At 39.3% G+C, this 21709-nt stretch overlaps 1 protein-coding gene across 1 annotated transcript in view; it reads right to left on the bottom strand.

The window, feature by feature from the left end:
* The window catches only part of SLC25A27 (solute carrier family 25 member 27), a 319725-nt gene that overhangs the window by 200871 nt on the left and 97145 nt on the right, over positions 1 to 21709 (bottom strand). The window contains exon 3 of the mRNA XM_044062637.1: positions 10410 to 10494. Within this exon, the coding sequence (XP_043918572.1) occupies positions 10410 to 10494 (85 nt within the window). The remainder of the gene's footprint in view (positions 1 to 10409; positions 10495 to 21709) is intronic.

The following is a 21709-nucleotide window of genomic DNA, read 5'->3' on the forward strand; positions in this document are numbered from 1 at the left end:
CAGACACAATTTTGCAGGGATCTTCTAATGTACTTGCAGCTCTTCTTTTAATGGCTGCACAAATTCTTAAACCTTCACAAGTGATAGGATTGGCAGCATGGAAATGCGGGGCTGTCTAACAGTTTCTCACCATTTGTGACAGGTTCCATGACACACCTCCCTTTGCATTTATCCTTCTGTTTTAAACAGCAACACCAATAGTTACGGATATCAATATGTTTTTTAAGATAGTACTGATAACCTGTAACTAACATTTTCTTTCCTTTCTGACTTGACTCGGTCTGATATATATCACCTACTGTACCAGGCGAATGCATACTACTACTGGAGGAGCTCACTTATCCTTATCTCTCTTACACCTAGGAAAGGGAGACAAAGTCACTATTAATGTTTGGTCTGAGTTTATACTGTCATACGAGGAGACTGCCAACACTCTAGATATAGTACACTTACCTACACGCCCTGTTTGTGCAGGCTATGTCAACCTTCCCTTACTCTCCACAGCAGCGATATGTTAATTACGAATGTTATGATTTCCCGGAAGTAGATTGCTGAATTTAAATATGCGATGTGGTGACATCACCGCACAAGATATATCAAAGACGTAAGGCCAAATGTAAGTAGATATTCCGGTATGTGGAGTCGATGTTTATGTGCTGTTTGCATTGTCAGTTCGATTACTTGATGTTCAGATAGTTGTAGTCGGCAAACATATGTTCGGTTAAACAACAGTAAACCTACACACACACACACACACACACACACACACACACACACACACACACACACACACACACACACACACACATATACACACACAAAAAAGTGAATACTTGTCCAATGGGGGATTATGCCGTTTCTCCATTGCAGTGCGATCCTGGAGTTGGTATACATAGTTGGGGGGGGTGTGGGGGCATAGCCCCTCACTTAGGTGGGTTTTAGGTGGTGCCTTGTTAGTTACTGTTGTTTTCGGCAAGTATTCACTTGCCCTGTGCATATTTACCTGATTTGTGATTCCTTGTTTTGTGATTTTCATCTTGGCGTTGTGGTCGTCGGTATTTTCACCTTTCGGTAAATAGAAGTAGACCTATACATATACATATACATACATACATACATATATATATATATATATATATATATATATATATATATATATATATATACATACACAGATATACACACATACATACACATACACACATATACTGTGGATATAAAAAGTTTACACAACCCTGTTAAAATGCCAGTTTTTTGTGATGTAAAAATATGAGGCCACAATAAATCATTTCAAAGCTTTTCCCACCTTTAATGTGACCTATAACCTGTACAATTCAATTGAAAAACAAACACATCTGTTAAGGGAAAAGATATGAAAAATAAAAAACATACAATAAGCTGGTTGCATAAGTGTGCACACCCTTAAGCTAATACTTTGTTGAAGTACCTTTTGATTTAATTACAGCATTCAGTCTTCTTGGATAGGAGTCCATCAACATGGCACATTTTGACTTGGCAATATTTGCCCACTCTTCCTTGCAAAAGCGCTCCAAATCTGTCAGATTGCGATGGCATGTCTTGTGCACATTCCTCTTCAGGTCGCCCCACAGATTTTCTATTGGATTTAGGTCTGGGCTCTGGCTGGGCCATTCCAAAACTTTAATTTTTTTCTGGTGAAGCCATTATTTTGTTGATTTGGATGTATGCTTGGGGTCATTGTCATGTTGAAAGGAGAAATTCCCCTTCATCTTCAGCTTCTAGCAGACGCCTGAAAGTTTTGGGGCAAAAGTGACTGGTATTTGGAACTGTTCATAATTCCCTCCACCTTGACTAAAGCCCCAGTTCCAGGTGAAGAAAAGCAACCCCAAAGCATGATACTGCCACCACCATGGTTCACTGTGGGGATGGTGTTCTTTGTTGATGCAAATGTTGTTTTTGCACCAAACGTACCTTTTGGAATTGTGGACAAAAAGTTCATCCTTGGTCTCATCAGACCATAATACATTTTCCCACATGCTTTTAGGAGACTATGTATTGTTTTGCAAATTTTAGACAGGCCTGGATGTTTTTCTGTGTAAGAAAAGGCTTCAGTCTTGCAACCCTACCCCATAATCCAATGGAGAATACGGGAGATTGTTGTCACATGTAGTACACAACCAGTACTTGGCAGAAATTCTTGCAGCTCCTTCAGTGTTGCTGTAGGTCTCTTGGCAGCCTCCCTGAGCAGTTTTCATCTTGTCTTTTCATCAATTTTGGAGGGACGCCCAGTTTTTTGCAATGTCACTGCTGTCCCATATTTTCTCCATTTTTTGATGACTGTCTTCACTGTGTTCCATGGTATATCCAATGCTGTGGAAATTTTTTGTACCCTTCTCCTGACTGATACCTTTCAACAATGAGATCCCTTTGATGCTTAGTAAGCTCTCTGCGAACCATGGCTTTTGCAGTAGCAGGCAACTGAGTAAATGTCAGGAAAATCCTACTAGGACAGATGATCTTTATTTGGGGTTAATCAGAGTCTCTTTAATTTGATGGCAGGTGTGTACCCAAAAAGACTAAATGTTGTAATTAAATCAAAAGGTGCTTCAACAAAGTATTAGTTTAAGGGTGTGCACACTTATGCAACCAGCTTATTGTACGTTTTTTATTTTTTACATTTTTACCCCTAACAGATTTGTTTGTTTTTCAATTGAATTGTACAGGTCATATGTCACATTAAAGGTGGGAAAAGTTTTGAAATAATTTATTGTGGTCTAATTTTTTATATCACAAAAACCTGGCATTTTAACAGGGGTGTGTAAACTTTTTATATCCACTGTGTGTGTGTGTGTGTGTGTGTGTGTGTGTGTGTGTGTGTGTGTATATATATATATATATATATATATATATATATATATATATATATATATATATATATATATATATATATATATATATATATATGTATATACATATACACACACACACACACACACACACACACACACACACACACACACACACACACACACACAACAAAAAAATCCTCAGAAGTAATATCCATAAAGCTCTTACAATCTTGAGACATTATGTGGTCAAAGACAAGATGGAAACAGACCATAGCATCTCACATGTCAAAAAAACACTGTTCATATGTCTTGCATACAGACCATTAACTGTCAGAAAATAAAACCACACTAGGTATGAATAAATATAAGTGCCATAGTTCAAGGACATAAATATGCTGACAAATCACTCAGTTTATAATTAACCTGGATATGCTGAAAGATAATGTTATCAGTTAGAAAGTAATACAAGTGTTCTAATATACAGAGAGGTTCTTTATGTAAGAGTAAAACCAGCCACATATCAGTGCCCCATATATGTTATCATGTGTAAATGCACAGTTAGGGAAAATTTTCTGACTAGATAAAAAAAGAAAAATTCAATAACCAGGATCCAAAATGGAAAATGTAAGTCCAACTGTTAACTTTGTAGCAAAAAAAAAAACACGTAGTAAAACAGATACACTTTATTCTAGCGCCTCGGTTTCACCACCTTCAAGGAATAAAAAAACTACATAAAACAGACTCCTTTTATACTTGATTATAAATTACAAACAATTAATCAATTAAATGTGTTCCAAATTTAAAGTAAACATCTCCAATTCAATTCATTATTCAAACCTTTAGGAACCAAGGTTTTATATTTTAAAATATATATATACTTCCCTTATATAATAACTTCTGCTTTAATATATTTTAATTTTCTTCAAAACAGTCATTTTTTTCCAGTATAGTGCCATATAACACGTTAACACTGTTGTTTCATTTTAAAGTGTGAAGAAATTATTTTGTCATCCCTCTGATTCCTTTTGTCCCTCATGTGTTCCATAAATCTAACTCAGAACTTTCTTTTTGTCTCCCCTATATAATACAGATGACATGGACAACTTAGGGCATATATCACCCCTTTACTTTCACAAGAAAATACACCCCTGGACTCAAATTTAACATTATTAATACTTTTAAATGTGTTGACAATGTGTATGCACACACTACATTTACCACACGTAAAAGTTCCTTTAACTAACAGGGGTCTCCTTACCTCCATTACTGGCATACTAAAAGAACCACGTACCAACATATCCCTTATATTTTTACCTCTAGTATATGAAAAAAAGGGTTGCTTCATTAAAATAGTTGCCAAAAACATATCTTGTACTAAATATTCCCAATAATATTTAACCAAATTTACAATTTCTTTACTTCTAACATTGTAAACTGATACAAAATATACTCGGTCTATTATATACTGTTTATTCTGATTATTTCCCTTACTTTTCTGATATCCCATATCCCTCCCTTTCACTCTGCTTTACTCCTTTAATTCATTCAGATTATTAATTTGAGCCTCCTGTATACTGTCTGGGTCATATCCTCTTCCCAAAAACATGTTAACTGTTTGTTTTATTTCCTGTAACAAGATGCCTTTCTCAATGCTCAGTCCAGGGAGGCCTATAATTTCGGCCTGTAAGTATTTTTTACAGAATATTGGTTTGATGTTACACAAAGTGTTATTGCCTTATGTTCAGAAATCACCTGTACATGTACAAGATAGTTTTGATTTTCTGAAGAAAATCTCCCCTATAGCATGGAATAAGGATAAATATTGGCTAGTACTTGATGTGAAAAGCTTATACACATCAATTAAACATAAAGATGGATTACAGGCTATCAGGTATTTTTGGGAGACAGTCCTTTTTCCAACTTTATTATGGAGTTAGTAGATTTTTGTTTGAAAAATAATTATTTTACTTTGATAACCAAATGTATAGACAAAGGCAGGGTACAGCCATGGGGGCAGCTTTTGTCCCCATGTATGCCAATCTTTTTATGTATTTTTTTTTAATTACTTTTTAATTTAAATTAAGTTTTATGAAAAAATGTGTTGGTTTTTATTATTGATATATACAGATGATTTAATATTCGTGTGTGAGGGTAGTTGGAAAGAATTGGACAGTTTTATAACTGATTTGCATAAAAATCCATATGGTTTGTCATTTGATGGTATGCAGAAAGGTACCAAAGTTATTTATTTAGACCTTGTTTTGGAGGGAAAAGAGAATAGATGTACTACCAATGGCATACATAGAAAATGTATAGATGGTAGTCAATACCTTTATGCCACTAGTTGCCACCCCGCATGTGCTTAAGACTTTGCCTTATGGGGAGTTACTATGGATATCTAGGCTGTGCAGTGAGAAAGACATCTTGTTACAGGAAATAAAACAAACAGTTAACATGTTTTTGGGGAGAGGATATGACCCAGACAGTATACAGGAGGCTCAAATTAAGATACTGAATGAATTAAAGGATGAGGGTAGAGTGAAAGGGAGGGATATGAGATATCAGAAAAGTAAGGGAAATAATCAGAATAAACAGCATATAATATACCCAGTATATTTTGTATCAGTTTACAATGTTAGAAGTAAATAAATTGTAAATTTGGTTACATATTATTGGGAATATTTGGTACAAGATACGTTTTTGGCAACTATTTTACCAAAACAACCATTTTTTCATATACCAGAGGTAAAAATATAAGGAATATGTTGGTACGTGGTTCTTTTAGTATGCCAGTAATGGAGGTAAGGAGACCCCTGTTAGTTAAAGGAACTTTTAAGTGTGGTAAATGCAGTGTGTGTTTACACATTGTCAACACATTTAAAAGTATTAATAATGTTAAATTTGAGTCCAGGGGTGTATTTTCTTGTGAAAGTAAAGGGGTGATATATGCCCTAAGTTGTCCATGTCATCTGTATTACATAGGGGAGACAAAAATAAAGTTCTGAGTTAGATTTATGGAACACATGAGGGACAAAAGGAACCAGAGGGATGACAAAATAATTTCTTTAAACTTTAAAATGAAACACAACAGTGATGTTAACCTGTTAGATGGCACTATATTGGAACAAACTGACTGTTTTGAAGAAAATAAAAATATATTAAAACAGAAATTATTATACAAGGAAAGCATATATATTTTAAAATATAAAACCTTGGTCCCTAAAGGTTTGAATAATGAATTGAATTGGAGATGTTTGCTTTAAATTTGGAACACATTTAATTGATTAATTGTTTGCAATTTATAATCAAGTATAAAAGGAGTCTGTTTTATGTAGTTTTTTTATTCCTTGAAGGTGGTGACACTGAGGTGCTAGAATAAAGTGTGTCTGTTTTACTATGTGTTTGTGTTTTGCTACAAAGTTAACAGTTGGACTTACATTTTCCATTTTGGATCCTGGTTGTTGTGTTTATTTGGAAATAGTTGGTGTGGTTTGGTCGTGGTTTACTTAAAAAAAGAAAAATTGTTGGGGTTATGCAAAATAATAGCTGTAAGTCACAAAATACTACACTGAAACGCACCCAAGAACAGTTTAATTTATACGTACTAAATATTGTCAAATTTATAATCTTATATTTGGAAATGAAATGCTATGTTATAGGTTATGTCATTTTCAATACTACCTTTAAACCAAATGTTCAAATATACTTTCCATATAAAGTAACTTTTAACTTCTAGATCAGCAGTGGAAATAATCAACAGATTTACACCCCTTTTGATGACAGAAGAACATATGGCATGGCCATGAACAGAAAAAATGACACATCTATATGATGGAGTTTGTCAAACGTCTTGCATTGTATAGTTCAAAAATGCTGAAAAATTGAAACACTGTAGTTCTAAAGTATGGAATACTATACACACAAACCTGTACACATGTTTCCCATCATGTTTTCACATTTCCGATTCAGACTTCCTATGAACTTGCTTAATGAACAAAAGTGTTAAAAAATAATCAATTTCACTATCAAAGATGATGCTTCTGTAGAGAATGCAAAAGTACCTTTCAGGACACACTGCATTACTTTTTAAGCAGATTTATTCATTTTACAATTGTTGATTGGGAAGGTCCGTCTGGGCACAAAGGTCCCTTCTCAGTGAAGGCCTGGGGAGAAATGCTCCAGTACATGCAGTATAATCAGACAGAATACAATTAAACTAAATTTTACATTGGTAAAATAGATAAGATAATAAGTATATATACAGTGTAAGACTTCTTATGTTAATTCTACTCTATACATTTATAGTTAGATCAATAACTAAGCATTAGGATAGATTTCTCAATACAAAGTACTGAGCCATTTAGAAAGGGTGTATAACAAAAAGTTGATTTAATCTTGGGATATAAATGAAATGCTTGGGAAAGGTGGGGGGTAGAAGGTGGTGTGGGTAAATACAGACTGACAGCTGGCACAGATTACAGGTACAGTAGAAGAGGAGTATGAAAGCTGATGTGCTATACTTATCCTGGAGATGTACAGCTACAGAGCCAGGATGTCGGGAGGTGTTCCTTTAGATGGGGTTTGAATGCCTGTTGGTTTTCAAGAAACCTGACAATGTGTGAGAGGGCATTCCTGAGGGTAGCTACAGAGTTTGAGCATAAGGAGGCTCCCAAATGCTTTTTGGGATTTCATTAGCGGACCGGAGTTCCGCTGTGGTGACCCCTAACTGGGAAAAGCCGAAAGACACAAGTGATGGAGAGAATAAGTTTGTCTTTAGAATGAAGAGCTTTTATAGGGTGGTAGTGTTGAGGCCTGCCTTTTAGTGCTAGATACTTTTTCCGGTTGTAAATTACAGTATTCGCTAGTGGCAGACTATAGGGGAGGTGGTGTGGGAGTTCAGTCCAATTTAGTTTTTACAGACAGAACAGTGATGAGTTTTAAAGGGGCAATTAGCAGCAAAGTGAGGTATTTTATTGTAGCATTCTTTCAGCTTTGTTTCTGTGGAAGTTTGAAGGTTAGTAAAGAAGGGAGAGGCGTACAGTATGCTAGGTATGAGGCAGCAGACCTAGATGTTCCATAAAAGGTGAGGTAAAATATTAGTGAATGACAGTAATCTGAAATGCAGCAAAGTGGAAAACTATTAAATAAACTTAGATTCATCTTGCGTATTAAACTGCACTAATACTCTTAAAATTCACTATGTGCCATGCAAGCGCAACTAATGTCCTTATGTCTGTTAAGTCTGAATATAAAGAACAGAACTTCATCTAATCATGATTTGTAAAGGAAAATTAACAGGAATATCCTTGCTTGTACTAAAACTCAGGAAATGTTGGGCTGAAAAGACTGCAGGATATCAATGTGATATAAAAACTGGTTATTGCTCACCTAGAGGGCAAAATGTATGTACTCTCCTAGGCATTGTTAACAGTTTGGAATACAAACTTGTGTCTTCATCTCCCTCAGGTATTTTCATCATAGCCTCTTGTTATAGTAGGCATTGCAGCAGGGCTTGTATTAGATTTCCCTGATCCTTTAGTACTGATGGGATCTCTTCAGAACTTTGTTCTTATGTGGACTGCACCGCATATCCCTACAAAATCAACTAGATAACCAAAATGCCTTGTGCTGTTTGTTGCCACTGTTTTACAAATAACGCCAATCAGCTTCCTATTTTCTACTAATTGTGAGAGGCAGGGTTAAAAGGAAGGGGGTTGGTGTGAAGATGGGAGGCATGAGATAGTCATGGTGTCCCTATCAAGACCTTAGCCCTGAGGGCCCCAGGCTCCCCTTCTGGTCTCCTTGCCATTACCTCAAGTGTACAACCCCTCTTGAGCATGACCCAAATCTTTATCTAAGGGGGCATTAAGAAGTTGCACCCTGACATCTTCTGGCAGGGATTGTTTACTTTAGTGACCCAGTAGTAACTGTCCCCGATGCTGCATCTACAGCATCATAGCCACACCTGAGAGCACACTTAGCTATAGGAATAACTTCAGGGTAGTTGCAAAAGCTTTGCCTTTACAATACCATCAGAAATATCCCCTTCATTACTTATTAACATTGGCCATGGATCTCTGCCAAGCATCTCATCATATGGGTCTGAAAGTTGAGAGATCTGAAGGTTCACGGTGCTGACATACACATACAGGTCTTCCTCTCTCTTCCAGTCATTTGGAAGAATGTTAGTGCTTTGAACCAGTTTATACCCTTTCTTATCATAAATGAAAACCACAGACCAATATGCACTGGAGTCCTGATACAGATGCTTACAGGAATCCTGGACCTTGTAGAATTGGACCAGCTTCCTAGAAATAGGTGGCTAAGAGTCCAGTTAAGAGGATGGTGCTAGAAAAGCATTGAAAATGTCTCTAGAAATCAAGGATTTGCCAGTGGGGTTGATGAGCATCCAAACCCAGAAAGTCAATGTATCTTTTCTGGGTATCTTAAGTTCATACTTTCAAAGTGATCCTGTGTTTAGGCCCAAAGGACATTTAGATCCAGCCTCTCAAAAGCAAGATTACTATCTAGTTATCCATTGTCTTCCTGAAAGAAACTAGGATGCCAGACATACATACATATATATGTTAATTTATTCCACAAAACTAGGATGCCAGACATACATACATACATATATATGTTAATTTATTCCACACAGCAACTTAGAAACAGTGCCAAACACCAAATCAAACTAGACAAACAACACTACTATTCTAATTTACAATGGAAATACAGAACAAATCCACAAAAATTCTGGAACATAATCAATAACATACTTCATCCTGGCCAAACCACAACCCCCCCTCCCCACCTTACCTGATAACACAAACAATATTGCTTAACAATTTAACATATTCTTCACTGAAAGTATTTTAGCACGGACTAAGAATAGTAAGTCTCCCACAATGCCAACCCCCCCCCCCAACACAATCCAAGCAATATTGTAGATGCATTCTCATTTAAGACAGTCCCAAAACAAATAATTGCAAAACTATTAAAGAAGTTGAAACCCACTTCACTGGCAGCAGATAACTTGCCAGCAGAATATCTAAAATTAACAGCAGATGTTATTGCCTTCCCTGTGTCAATACTTATAAGCCACTCTATAACAGAACAGTATGTCCCAGCTATTTGGAAAATTGCATACATTACATCATTACACAAAGGAGGTAATTCAACAGAACTAACAAACTACCGTCCCATTGCTATACTTTCACCACTTTCTAAAATTCTGGAAAGATGTATCCACTTTTAACTTCTTAAACACCTTCTAAACAATAATCTCCACAAAGCATGAAGACGTAGAAATCTGGGGCCTGAACATTTGGATTTTCATTTGGGAAGGGGTGGCTGCTTCAATGGTCTGGATTCACAGATGGGCGTCCCAAGCTTCTTTCTTAAGACTAAAACTGTCCTTATTAAAAAAGTAAAGGGAGTACATCACCCTCAGTAACCTCGGGGTCCCGCTTTCCCTTTTCACAAACATTTCAAGATGCTCTATTCTTTATGATTATTAATATAAATTACACACAAAAATCATTTATCGTTTATCATTACAAACAGGAAAGATATGACACTTACCATAAAGGGAAACTACCATCCTCATTTCTGCGGAGCACAGACTCACGAAGCTGTTCATAGGCTACCATTCTTACTCCAGAATACACTAGTAGAAAATAAAAACAATACAACTGAAACAATAGTTTTTTTTTTATTTAACAGTACAGCCTTATACTACCAATCAAAACAATTATGAAAGTTTAAAGGGGTAATACAAAACAAATATCACTGTCAATAAAAAGGTAATGATCACAAAGCACATACTTAGTGCATGGAGTTTTGTGATTATGCTCCAAAAACGGGAAAATTACAAGCTTTTGATGTCAGAATGGTGCTTAACAGACAACCCTAAACACTGTTAAGTTCAGTTCTCTTGCTGAAGATTGATAGTGGACAATGCTGTCTAGCGAAAAGAGACACATAAGATAAAACAGCTTAAAAGCTGTTATACTTTTTCTCTGCCACACTTTATAACAGCTTAAAAGCTGTTATACTTTTTCTCTGTCGTACTTTATAACAGCTTTTAAAGCAGTTCATTCTTCAAAAGGATTCTTTGAGAGCTAGCACAACACTTTGTGCTCCTATACGTTTTTCTTTTTTTTTATAACTCATAGTACACAGAGTAGATAAAACACCACATACTTGTAAAGAATTTTGATTATATTTCTCCAGTCATAACCCTTACTATGTATTCTTAACATGGATGCCCACAACTGTCCTCCCGAGCTTTGTTCTCAAGGTGAATGTTTTTGTATCCATGTCTTGAGCACACAGGTTGATTATTATCAAAGAGATTGATATTTAAATATAAACAACAATAACTTGTAAAACTCCTGTGAGATGATTATTTGTCTGTTAAAACTACTCTGAAGGTTTCAACAGATGGTGGATGGTTTCCCTTACTATGTTATATGTTGTTTTTTTTTTTTCAAGATGGCGATGCACACAGTCACAGCAACTCTATGCTCTCCTTCTCAGTGCTTGTTTTCTGTGTTTTTTGTGTTCATATGTATGTTCTTTACTTTTAAGTTCAGTAAGGCTGGTCTTACTTACAGTTGCAAGATCTCTTGCATATCGGATTTCAGAGCTCGCAGGCTGTTACAAGTGAATTCTTACATTAATATGATATATCAGAGGAAATAGCACGAACACCAGGCTCTTCTTGGATTGTTGTCAGCCCAGGCAAGAGATGAAGGCGGAGAAGACACAGGAAGCAAAAGCGTGGCTGCAGCTCTGGCCTACATGCTAGGCTAAGGAAACAGCTTCACAAACCACCTCTTCCCAGCATATTTCTTGCTAATGCCAGACCTACTGCAAACAAAATGTATGAACGTCACGTACAGATGTCTGAGAACAAACTTCTAAGAAACTGTTGCATTTTATTATTTACAGAGATGTGGCTACACTCGTGTATACCAGATGCAGGCATTGAGTTGGTAGGCTGCACAGCTTTTCAGTGGGACAGGAATAAAGACTCAGGTAAGAGCAGAGGTGGGGGCTTTGCATCTATGTGAATAACAGCTGGTCTATCACCATAAAGATCACAGTCAGTTACTGTTCACCTGATCTGGAATATATGACAATCAAATGCAGGCCCTTTTAATTACCTCTGGAGTTCACTGGTGTTATAGTTACAGCTGTTTACATTCCACCAGATGCTAATGCTTGCACAGCTTTAGGTCACCTGTTTGATAGCATTAACTTGCAACAAAACATCCATCTTAAAGCTGTTCATATCATAGCTGGTGATTTCAATCAGATGGACTTAAAGCCAGTTCTCCCCAGATTTCATCAATGTATCAAATGAGCAAGCAGGGAGGAAAATACACTGGACAAGGCCTACTCAAACATCAAGGATGGCTATAGGGCAAAACAACTGCCTCATCTACGCCAGTCAGACCATTTGTCCATACTCTTGACTCTAGCATATACTCCTGTTAGAAGCAAAGACCAGATTAGCACAAAGACTATTAAAATATGGATGGAAGGTGCACTCTCGCAGCTATAGGATTGCTTGAAAGAACTAACTGGGACATCTTAGAGGATCAGGAAGTGTATACATCAACGGCAGTCTGCTACATAAAACCTGTGTTGACAATATCACTGTCAGCAGGCACATTTGTGGGGATCCTAATCAGAAGCCCTGGATGATGAAGGAGGTCAGATCTCTTCTCAAGCACCACAATACATCCTTCAGGTCTGGCAACAGAGTCCTACACAACATGGCTACAGCCAACCTAAAGAAAGCCATTAGAGAGGCTAAAGCGGCTTATAAAAGGAAGACAGAGCACCACTTCACCAACAAGGATCCACAACAACTATGGCAAGGTATTCAGTACATCACCAGTCATAAAACCAATAATTGTATGGCTATTGATGGAGATGCTTCAATGGCAGAGGAACTTAATCATTTCTTTGTCCATTTTGAGGTGGAAAAAGCATGCCTAGGCACCAGCAGATAGACCACAGCAGTCTCACATCACCTATACCAGCCTCCTACAACCACACCTTCACAGTACAAGAGCATGATGTAAGACGTGTGCTCAAAGCAGTTTATCCAAGAAAGGCTGATGGCCCTGATGGAGTGACAGGAAGTGTGCTGAAAGTATGCACGAACCAGCTCTGTGGGGTCTTCACTAAGATCTTCAACCTATCGCTGTGTAAGTCTACTATTCCATCTTGTTTGAAGTCAGCTATGATCATTCCACTGCCAAAGAAACCTGTCTGCAGTAGTCTCAAGTATTAACGTCCAGTGGCACTTAATCCAGTCATTCTGAAGTGTTTTCAAAAACTGGTTCTGTGACACATCAAGGACAGTCTCCCAGTTATCTCGGAAACACACCAGAATCCTTACAGACCAAATAGGTCTACGGAAGATGCCAACTCCACTGCCTTACACACACTGCACTTTGTCATCTTGAGCAGCAGGGGAGCTATGTGAGCATGCTCTTTGTAGACTTTAGTTCAGCTTTTAACAGTTATCCCAGACAGATCGGTTACTAAACTTGCTGACTCAGGACTTTCAGAACCTACGTGCCATTGGATTAAAGACTTTTTGACTGAACTCAGATGGTTAGACTAGGCCCGTACATCTCCTCCACTCTCAGGCTAAACACTGGTGCCCCACAAGGCTGTGTGCTGAGCCCCTTTCTGTATACTCTCGACACCCATGACTGTGTACCCTCTAATTCCACTAATACCATCATTAAGTTTGCACATGACACCACAGTGGTTGGACTTATTTCAGGAGGGGATGAGACAGTATATAGAGATGAAGTTCAAAGACTGGCTGCATGGTTTACTGAGAACAATCTTGCCCTGAACTCTAGCAAAACAAAATAACTCATAATAGATTTCCAGAGGCACAACGCAGATCACAACCCAATATACGTCAATGGAGACTGTGTGGAGAGAGTTCCTGCCTTTAAGTTTCTAGATGTTCGTGTGACAGAAGATCTCTCTTGGTCCATAAACACCATGGAGGCAGTCAAGAAGGCACAGCAGAGACTCCATTTCCTGAGGGTCCTCAGGAAAAAACAACCTGCAGGAAAGTTACTGCTGTCTTTTTATCGCTGTTTTACTGAAAGTGTGCTAACATACTGCATTTACACGTGGTATGCCAACAGCTCAACAGCAGACAGGAAGGCCCTTCAACGGATCATTAACTCTGCCCACAAAATCACTGGTTGCTCACTGCCCTCTCTGGAGAAACTCTTCAGCTCTCACTGTCTCAGCAGGGCAATCAACATCTTTAAAAGGCCTTCTCACCCTGGACATCACCTGCTTGGGCTGCTGCCTTTTGGCAGATGGTTCAGGTCCATTCCATCTCAGACAAACAGACTTAAGAACAGTTTCTATCCCAAAACCATAAGCAAACTGAAGAATACTAAATACTCACACTGAGTACAGACAATAGCCATTTGCACTACAAGGTATATGTTTACATTCCTGTGTACCTTACCTTATTCCTTTCATGTGCAAATATACCCATGTGCAGTAACTTGGTTGTTTACTGCATTGCATTGCATTATATTGTATTCTTTTATTTATTCATGTTCATTATATGTGAATGCACCTTAGGAGGATTGCTACAAATTTCATTGTACTTGTGCAATGACAACAAAGGAATCTTATCTTATCTTATAAGCTACAAAACATGAACTTTGACATTACATGATCGGTGTGCAAGTGATTCAGCCCTGCCTGTTGCACAAAAGGAAAAAAGCTTACCTTAGAAAAACAATGAAGGTATTAGTCACAAATATTTTCTTTAATTTCCCTATGAATAATGCATAAGGGATAACTCCCTTTTCACACTGTAAATAGTACGGAGAATGCTCCACATATGTGGTAACCAGAGTGTCACACAGCTTAATGTAAAGAGATTTGCTAGTCTTGATTTAATTAGGTGAGAAGAATTAAAGAGAGATTGCTGAACTGAGAGCTGTTCACATATATGTGCATGTCTACAGTCCTTATGCAATAAATGGGGTTAGATTAAAGCACACCAGTTGATGAACCAGTGCTAGTAAAACATCCCTAACATGATTTGCAATCAAATATGCCGCAACTGTGAGGAAAAGACAACTATACCCCTTGCAAAAATAAAGCAGCTACACTAGCTAGAGGAAACAAACAGGCAGTTCCAATGCACTAATGGAGGACTGCTCTTTCAAGTACTTCCTCACCATCACATGGATTGAACCCTTTCTTCTTCTTCTTTTGGCTTTTCCTGGTTCGGGTTGCCACAGCGGATCACCTGTCCGCTCATGATTGGCAGTGGAGTTTTACGGTGTCGAGTTGCCAGCCCAGCACCCAACCTTCCATGGAAGGCACACACATGCACACACTCACACCTAGGGCCAATTTGGAGTGTCCAATCCACCTACAGCATGTCTTTGGGATGTGGGAGGAAACCGGAGCACCCGGAGGAAACCCATGCGACCACAGGGAGGACATGCAGACTCCACACAGAAGGTACCCCAGCTGAGGATCGAACTGGGGAACTTCTTGCTGTGAGGCGACAATGCTAACCACTGCACCACCTTGGCCGCCCTATGGATTGAATCCTTTAATATCAGTAAGCACTAGATCGAAATGTGTGAACAATTTCACCTTGCAAGGAAATGCAACAGTTCTAAGACCAGAGGAATACATGGGATGCGACTGAAGATGCTTTGCAGGGTCTGACCTCAGATATTTGGCTGTGATACAGGACACCGACAAATGCCTTATGTACATTAAAAACAAGTTTTCAAGAGCTAGGTTTATCAAAGACTTCAAGTACCTGAAACTATGGATATGATTTTTATTGCACTGTGCACACTCATTGTACGTGGGGAAATTACAAAGTGAAATCATCAGAGAGAGGATAGCTGTCAGCCTGAGAGGCACAGTTTGAAAAACCATGGCTGGACAGCCAGCTGATATTCAAGTTCAAGTTTGTTTTTATGTGTTTGAAGAGTAAGCACTTTACAAATTACAAACAAATCAGTATATGACAACAAATCAGTACATGACAAAATTAAAATTAAAACACAACAGAGTAAAACGCAAAATAAACTAGACTACAACTGAATAAAACCAATACAGTAGCAGGTAAACACCAATTTGTGTGGGCTGAAAATTAACAGATCATCAGCAGTTTGGCACACCTGCAAAGTTCAGTCAGGGTAAGTAAATCACACCAAGATATGCTACTTCCAAAAGAAGAATTGTGTGCAGCACCACGGGGCTACTGTTAAACTATTCCAGGTGCCAGAAAGTCTGCTCTTCAAATTTTCCCTAAGAACTAGCTGGTTTCTCAGTAGTAGCATTAAAATCTGAACCCCTGTGACTAGCACTTGCTCTAGAACCTGCTGGAAAGCACTAGGAAGCCTTAAACTGATACAAGCACTCAACTCTCCTTGTTAACAAGGAGAAATTAATCGTAGGCACTAAACAGCATATAATTGCAAAGTACCTTGCAAAGGTGAGGGAAAACAGCTCTTGTACTTTACAAAAAAAGCACCTAAACAGGCATGTCCAAGGGTCAGCTTCCGGTGATTTCTCCTGTCCACCTGGTGAATCTGGGCATACTGGGGCAATGCAGCAATTGCCTCATGTACACAGACAAACTTCTCCTCCTACCACCCAACACTACAACCTGCGAGAGATGCAGTTACATAGCCAAAGTGGAAGCAAAGCTCTCTCCAGCCAAGACTGTGCTAGGCAGTCAAGAGGAGAAGGTTAACACCTGTACTACACCTCAAGCAACACATAGCCCTTCAAAACCAATACCATCAACACCCACACATAGCAACACTAAACCCACATATGCGGAGGCCCTTAACATTAACTTGCCCAAGCAACAAGGACCTCGGAAGCTGAAACGCAAACAAACACCAGTCACAGCCAAAGTGACACATAGCTCACAACACCAGTGTGCCACCCAACAACAGCCCCTAAGGCAAGAAAATGTACCCAAAACTTTAGTCATAGGTGACTCTATAGTCAGGCACACTGATGTCCCACTCACCAGGCTGAACAAGGAGAAAATTACAGTCAGCTGCCTGTCAGGTGCCAGGATCTGCCACATAACGCATGCACTCAAGTCACTCCACAACAAGTACAAATACGACTCTGTCATTATCCATGTTGGAGTGAATGACTTCAGACATACCTCCCTGGACTACATGAAAAGAGACATGGAAGAGCTCTTGGATCATGTGGCCCAGGCAGGTATGACCCTAGCCCTGAGTAGCATCCTGCCTTCGCCCAGAATGATACCACAGTATAAGGACAAAATGATTGACTTCAACAATTGGCTAAGCTTCTGGTGTCATTCAAAGGGGATTCAGTATTTGTTTGCCTGGGACAACATGATCGACAAACTACGATGCTTTGCCAGAGATGGTCTGCACCTGTCACCCCTGGGATTCAGGTTACCGGCTAAAGCTCTTGCCACCCCTGCACACATGCAAAACCTGAAGGTAATGCTACTCAATGCTAAAAGTCTAAACCTCAAAATGCACTCTCTCGAGGCACTCCTAAAAATGGAGAACATCGATATCTGTGCAGTAACTGAGACCTGGTTCAAGGCTCCAGGGAGCACCCCTGCAATACCAGGCTACAACTCTTACCACACTTTTCGGCCACAAAACCAAGACCGAAACACTAAAGGTGGAGGAGTGTCCATATTCACCAAGGATATTCACACCTCCAGGCTAGTTGCTCAACACAATGCATATGAAATTCTCCATGTGCAACTAACACTAAGTAAGACTACAATCCAAATTGTAGCTTGCTACAGATCCCCCACCATGCCCCAAAATTCCCACTACATCTTTCTAAATATACAGGAAAATATTAAGATACAACCAAACACCCTAATACTGGGTGATTTCAACTACCCTGCCATTAACTGGGAAAACTACTTGGGTAGCAACACCTTTTCCCAACGGTTCTTGGAATTCATAAATTCCAATGCTCTGGATCAACTAATCCATTGTCCCACCAGGGGCTCCAATATCCTAGACCTGGTCATTACCAACATGGGAGATAGATGCTCCACACCAGTGGTCACTACCCTCATTGGTGAGGTCTGACCATAAGCTAATCACCCTTGACATCCACATCCCACCCCCACCCCCCAGTAAGGAAACCTCTGTAAAAAAACTTCTCCAAAGCCATCTTCATGCTACTCAAGTCAGAAATGACAAACTTCATGACACCCATGCACACAGGAGCTGAAAGTTCGACTGCTGAATCCTATACTAAGGCACTGTATGAGCGCATCCACTCATGCATGAATCGTGCCATCCCAAATAGAACCAAGACGCTCTCCTCCAAAAAAAAGGAAGCAAATCTGGTGGTCCCCTGCCATAAACAAACTATACAACAGAAGGAAGAAACTGTTGCAGAAAAGAGGAAAATCCCAGGATGCAAAAAACTCCCTTACCAGCCTCAGTAAGAAGCTGAGATCCCTCATAAAATCCTCCAAAGCAAGTTACGAAAATAAAATTGCTAAAGATCCCAAAGACAACCACAAAGCATTGTATAGTTATGTCAAGAATCTAAATGGCAATGCTCAGATCTGCTCTGAGCTAATACAGAATGGCATTAAATATACTGATCCCAAGGATATTGCCAATATCCTGGCAGATCGATTTAGTGCCAAATTCACCCCCCTCTCACCCCTTAAAGGGCACATCTCAATACCAAAAGATTGCCAAATTCTGGTAATCACAGCCACATGGGTAGAAACCACACTCCCCAAAAGCTAAGAATACAGCATCCATAGGACTAGATGACATGCAGGGCTGTGTACTTCATGAACTACAAAATGAGCTGGCATCTCACCTAAGTGTCATGTTTAATCACAGCCTCACCTCAGGCTTCGTGCCCACTGAGTGGTGCACAGCTAGTTATCCCACTCCACAAAGGGGGATCCATCTTGGATCCCAGGAACTACCGTCCCAGCAGTCTGACAAGCCTGATCTGCAAGGGCATGGAACGCATTATCATGGAACTTATAAACAAAGACATTGGCAACCTTCAAATACTGAACCCCACCCAGTTTGGGTTCGTGAAGGGCCGATCTTGTCTCCTGAACCTGATTAACTTCATTGAATCAATCTCCAGAGCTGTGGACAAGGGTAAGGAGGCCCACACAGCCTATCTAGACCTTGCCAAGGCCTTTGACACCATCCCCCACTCTGGAATCATAGATAAACTTACTAAGCTGGGCATAAAACCCTACGTCACTCAATGAGTTGCCAACTGGCTTACTGACAGAACCCACACTGTAAAAGTAGCCGACTCCAAATCCAGCTCCAGACAGGAGACAAGTGGAGTACCTCAGGGTTCAGTCCTGGGACTGCTCTTGTTTGGCATCTACTTCTCTGAAGTACAGGCCAACACTAAGGGACTCTGGCTAACAAAGTTTGCAGATGACTGCAAACTGGGAGCCATTATTGAATCCCCAAATGATGTGGATACTCTACAAAAGGGCCTTACAGAAACAGATTCTTGGTGCCAGAGCCATGGCCTCAAGCTTAATGTCAAAAAATGTATCGTTATCCCCTTTGGGAAAAACCATGTACCCATGAATTACCACATAGGAGGCAGTACACTAAACACGGAAAGTGTGATGAGAGATTTAGGGACATAGGTGGACAGTGGTCTCACCTTTGATAACCACATCGCCACAACAGTCAGGAAATCCTACTATGTGGCACACTTCATCACTAAGGGCTTTTCATCCAGAAAAAAGGAGGTCATTGTCCCACTGTACTCATCCCTCATTAGACTCATTATAGAGTACAACGCCCCATTTGGTATGTACCTCACAAGAATCACAGGCCTAAAGCAGATGCTCTATGCTGACCGTCTAAAAAAACTCCAGCTATACTCTGTGGCATATCATCTACTCAGAGGTGATCTCTGCTTAACATACAAGGCCATGTCAAACCCTGAGCTGTTGGACATGCTCCACTTAAAGAAATCCCAATCCCTCAGAGCCACACGCTCCAGGTTTTTAAACCTTGTTATCACAATGAACAAAACATGCTGGAAGGATAGGTTCCTGACTCAGAGACTCCCCATACTCTGGAACAGACTGCCCATACATGTCAAGCAGAGCGCGTCCTTGGCCCTCTTCAAAAGCAACCTTGACAATTGTATGGGAGATAGGAAATTCACCTCGGGGATCATGTCAGTCGCCCTGTTAGACAGGGGTCCAGGGAAGTAAATATTGTGGGAAGAAATATCCACGGAATTGTTATGGCTAGGCTTGTATAGGCCCTAGGGTCTATAGCCTAGCACCAACCTATGAACAGCATCTGATCATGGTTAGAGTGGGGGACTCCCTTAACTATCTAGGCACCAGGTTCTAGAAGCTTTGAAAAGCAAAGGCCACAGGATTTGAATCATGTCTTGAAGAGTTGGTAGCCCTTGGGATGCTGAATGCAGAGAATGGAAGGAGAGTACCAAGCAAACAGATTTCATATTCAGCAAGTACCCAACCTGTATAGGGCCAAATAAGCTACAACTAGAACTCTGGAGATAATCTATTTTCTAACAGACAACAAGGACAATTCATACAGAACTAGCATAATGTGACAGTCCAGTAAGGAGCCACAAACAAGGAAGTACAAAGTGAGAAGATCAATTGACAATAAATGGATTGGTGTTGTAGACAATGCAGTAAAAGGCAAGTCTCCAGATGAAGTGGCAGTTAGGAATATCCAAACAACCACTTGTCAAAGGTAAGCTGTAGCAATGGAAGCATCAGAAAGCAACTGCAGATGTCATATGCAAGATATGCATCCGTAATGCCTACCTAAACAATCCTGTATTGGTTTGTGACTGGCTGTGCAGAAGCTTGGTAAGAGACGTTTTTATCTGAATTTATATTTTATTTTTTTACCACTGTTTTTCACTGTTTGTGGGAAGGAAGGGAGAGCTTGTTGGCAAGGACATTTATTCTGATTTTTATTTTGCTCTTTTGCCTTTAATTTTCACTGTTAGTTGTTAGAAAGGGACAGGTTTCAGACAGGCAAACTTGAGCCATCCTAAGGGCCCTAGTCAGCTATAAATTCACACAAACTGCAGAGGTCACTCCACACTTTACCTAAACAATCCTGTATTGGTTTGTGATTTATTGATCTTTACTGTTAAAAGCAGGTGCAACTGTAAGCAATCATGAGCAGAAGCTACCGCACACATTTGCATGCGATGTAAAGGAATTCCCTGTTTATGTGATTTTTCTCATAGAAATGTATTTAAATTCTCTGAATTCTGTGGTAGCGGAGTTTGACTATTCTTTTATTTTAGAATTTTTTATTCATTTGCAGCTGATTACGGATTCTTAAATGGGTATGCTATTAATGATTTGCTAAAGCACAAATATCTTGTACAGTGTAATAAGTGCTATGAATATTTTAAGGTAACACCTGATCTGTGTTCCTCATCTGAAAAGTTGGACGATGTGTTTTCCATTATTAGTAGTAGCAAATCTAGACTTACTGATGATGATTGCACTTCTGCATTTGGCATGGCTTTGAGATCTGTTTCTACATGTATTAATGGCTGGACTGATGAGATAAATAATGTTAGGCCAAGAGCAAACAGAACACATTTAGGAAAGGCAGGGTCTACTGTCTGTGAAGACCACTCACTCTCTATGAAACAAGATAATCCTACTGGCAATTTTGGTATTCTGTATACAAGTATTCAGCAATTTGAGGATTCACAGCGTAGAGAAGGAAATAAAAAAGAAAGAAAGGAAGAAGTTCACAGCAAATAAAAAGGAAGAAAAAGTAACCAATAAATGTCTGTAA

The sequence above is a fragment of the Protopterus annectens genome, chromosome 2.part1 (assembly GCF_019279795.1).
Source record: "Protopterus annectens isolate FY-2018-M chromosome 2.part1, PAN1.0, whole genome shotgun sequence".
NCBI lineage: Eukaryota > Metazoa > Chordata > Ceratodontiformes > Protopteridae > Protopterus > Protopterus annectens.